Source organism: Sinocyclocheilus rhinocerous, unplaced genomic scaffold, assembly GCF_001515625.1.
Source record: "Sinocyclocheilus rhinocerous isolate Xijiao unplaced genomic scaffold, SAMN03320098_v1.1 scaffold1874, whole genome shotgun sequence".
Lineage (NCBI taxonomy): Eukaryota > Metazoa > Chordata > Actinopteri > Cypriniformes > Cyprinidae > Sinocyclocheilus > Sinocyclocheilus rhinocerous.
The window spans coordinates 474,663-478,516 of NW_015626862.1; the positions used below are offsets into that span (position 1 = coordinate 474,663).

At 34.6% G+C, this 3,854-nt stretch overlaps 1 protein-coding gene across 1 annotated transcript in view; it reads left to right on the forward strand.

The window, feature by feature from the left end:
• LOC107716590 (EH domain-containing protein 3-like) overlaps positions 1-3,854 on the forward strand; it is a 33,664-nt gene that overhangs the window by 3,355 nt on the left and 26,455 nt on the right. The window contains exon 2 of the mRNA XM_016523085.1: positions 2,474-2,650. Within this exon, the coding sequence (XP_016378571.1) occupies positions 2,474-2,650 (177 nt within the window). The remainder of the gene's footprint in view (positions 1-2,473; positions 2,651-3,854) is intronic.

A 3,854-nucleotide genomic window follows, 5' to 3' on the forward strand; every position in this document is an offset into this window, starting at 1 on the left:
CAACAATATTACAGCGAGAATAAAAGTTACTCCTTCTTTCTTTGTGTGAACATTTGGGCGGTGTTATGCAAATCTTCGCACATCGTGACGTAGACATGTGGGGGCGTGTTAGAACGAGCCATTTTAGGTAGGCGTGGTTGACTCTTAACTTTATAAAGAATATCTCTTTGGATTTGAGACTTTAGTCTTTGCAACTTTACAGATCTTCTTTATGCACCAAGAGCTTGTAACACTCCAAATAGAAAGGAAAAATTGAAATCGCATCATATGACCCCTTTAAGAGATGTAAATGTGGATGGAGACATACCAGATATCCTTTTTAGAAGGACTCATGTGGTCATTTCAACATTTTTAAGACTAACCTGAACATTATTCTGAATTCATTGCCAAGTTGTAGATATATTAGCAATTTCATTAAGCAAGCATTTAATTTGAGTCTACTTTATTAGTGTTTTTGCTTGAGGTGAGTGTTAAATGTGAGAGTGAGGTGTTGTCCTGGCAATAACAAATGTGCCTCCTCATTTTCGCTCAGGCTCTCTTTCCTCCTGTGCATTATTCATCAGGGTCCTGAGAGCCTCAGTGGACACAGCGGCTGTTCTGCTGACTGAACACATAACTACGAAAGTAAATAAGCTCAGCTTTTTATGTGTGCTTCCTGAATGTGAGAAAGCCCATGAAACACTTCATTATAATGTCAGGGTAGTTTCAAGCTTAACATTGAATCTTTTCAACATGGTCACTTAATACAAAAGCTTGGCTCATGACTATTTTGCACTTTGTTTTAAAAAGAGCTGAAGAAACTCATGTCCAGTAATTTTTTCAATGTAAAATGAATTGCACTTTTAACACAGTGAGAAGTGAGAGCAATCATTCTAGCTGACCAATTCAAATGCTCAAATGAACTTGCCACACATTATTTCATCCCTACATCCACCACTGTCGGTTCTGGGGCTTTGTAACTGTTTTGTAAGCAGCCATTACTCCAATCTTCAGTGTCACATGATCTTTCAGAAATCATTCTAATATGCTGATTTGGTGCTTATTATTATCAATGCTGAAAACTGTTGTTCAACATTTTTGTGGAAACTGTGATACATTTATTTTAGCGTTCTTGAATAAAATGGATAGAAAGTTTGCATTTAAAAATATAAATCTTTTTTGTACTTTATAAGCGTGTTTAATGTCACTTTTGGTCAATTTGATGCATTCTTGCTGAATAAAAGTATTAATTTCTTTTTTTAAAAATCCTATTGATCCCGAACGTTTGAATGGTAGAGATTTGTTTTAATGTTGTTTTATGATATCACTTGAATGAATGTAAGAGTGGGTTACAGAAAAGCAATAGATAACTTCCTCTGTATTAGATATATGTGACCCTGGAGCACAAACCCAGTCTTAAGTCGCTGGGGTAAAATATCCTATCATAAATGACACCAGTGTCCTGTTTACACTTTTGTGTTACTGGCATAAACTGCAGCTAATAAGTTCTCAGTTGAAGCCAAGTGTCCTGTAGTTACTCAGACTGTGATTTTTACCTGCACTGTATTCCAAACAGTCTCAGTGCCGTCACATGTCCACAGCAGGGTCTGTTTGAATGGCTCTGTGCTGAGAAGAGTAAACATTATCTTAGCAAACTCACATTCTCCATTAGAGTGTGATCTTAGCACTGTTCCTTTTAACTGCAGTAGAACTCATCTGAATCATAGTCTTACAAGCTAAATTCAGAAATCATTCTAATATATTGATTTTGTGCTCAAGAAATATTTTTTTTTATCAAAAAAAAAAATTGCTTAAGATTTTTGTGGAAACTGTGATAAATTTTTTTCAGGATTCATTGACGAATAGAAAGGTCAAAACAACATTTATTTGAAATGCACATTTTTGTTGCTTTATAAATGTATTTACTGTCACCTTTGATCAATCATAAAACTATTAATTTCTTAAAAAAAAAAAAAAAAAAATACAATACATGAGGCTTCCATTACAGGGATGGACACCAAAGAGTGGATAAACATGTTCCAAACATCTGATAACACATTGGCATTTAGGGATTTTTTTTATATAAACATGGAAATAAACTAAAAGTTTATAAAAGTTAAAAATGCTGACAAATCTAAAAATTATGACATAAAACGATTAAGACATTTAAGATTCTTTATTTTAAAATAACTAACTTATTTTTTTATTCAAATTTCCAACAAAATTATGTTAAATTAAAAAAGTTAATTCAATTAGAAAAAGTGCAGAAAAGGAGCGTGTGTTCATGCGTTTTTACATGTGTTCTTGGACTCTATATGTAAAAATGCTACATATATATTGAATACACAGTATTTTTTAACTGAAGCGATTTTAAATAACCAAACTTTCTCAAATCAACAACATAATTGTCATATTTTACACATGAAAATCGCCATTAGAGGTGTTTGCAGTCATCTAAATGCATTTGTGCGTGCATTTTTTGTTTTTTAAATAGATATCTTCTGGAGCAGGACTTCCCTGGTATGCGGATTGGTCCAGAACCCACAACTGACTCCTTCATAGCAGTGATGCACGGCACCATGGAGGGACTAATACCAGGAAACGCTCTGGTAGTGGATCCCAAAAAACCCTTTCGGAAACTCAACGCCTTTGGCAATGCCTTCCTTAACAGGTGGGAATAAAACACAGATAAAACAGTGTGCTTTATTTTAGTTCTTGTGTTTATTAAAATGGACATGTTCAGCTAAACTTTCGAGTGAAACATTTAGAGCTTTAGTCTGGGCAGAGGTTTGCATATGTAACATGGTCTTCCTGTCTTATGATGATGTCACAGAGGGGGGCTAGTGCTAGGCAACATTCCTTCTCTTGATTGAGTTTCCTCATGCTGTCTGATCCACTGACCTCCCGTCACGTGACTGAGCAACATCATACCATCGAGCTCAGGCAGTCATTGACAGTCTTAAAATTACACAATAAAATTGTGTATGATAGAGTAACAGTCCTTTATAAAACCTCGAAATGATGCAATCGCATGCATGTGATTATTTTTGCAGGTGGTCTTTGTTGTACTTCGTAGTCTGATGGTTTGGCAGACTGTGCTGCTTGTTGTGCAAATCAGCAGAAACTCTTGAGAAAATTGTCTCTTTGCCTTTTGCAATAGCAAAGCCTGCATATTTTTGAATATTTCTCATGTAATTCTGTCAGAAGAGCAGCAACACGCACTTTAAAGGAAAAGTTCACCCAAAACGCAAGCACTATTAGTCATTATTTACTCATCCTCATGTCGTTCCAGACCTGTATGACTTTCTTTCTTCTGCAAAACACAAAGATATTTTGAAGAATGTCCATATTAATGTAAATGGGGGCCACAACAATATTGACCTCCATTTTATGGACAAAAATTGACATTTTTAAAAAATATATTATCCTATAAAAAAGAATGACATGACTGTGAGCAAATAGTTACAGGATTTTTCATTTTTGGGTGAACTGTCAATTTTTCTCTCCACATTTTGTAACATGGAGATAGTAAACATATTCATGAGCTATTACATGCCATGCATTGGCTGTGGGTTTATGTAATTTGAAATGCCTGAGACAACTGCCCTTCTTTTCAGATTTATTTATAGATAAGTATATCATTTATAAATTCACAAATAGCAGCACCTCAGTGTGCATGGTGTAGTAGTGCATAGAATTACACATCAAATTATTTGACAAAGCAAGCAAACTGTGGGTTTAATTTGAAATGCCTGAGACAACTGCCCTTCTTTTCAGATTTATTTATAGATAAGTATATCATTTATAAATTCACAAATAGCAGCACCTCAGTGTGAATGGTGTAGTAGTGCATAGAATTACACATCAAATAAATT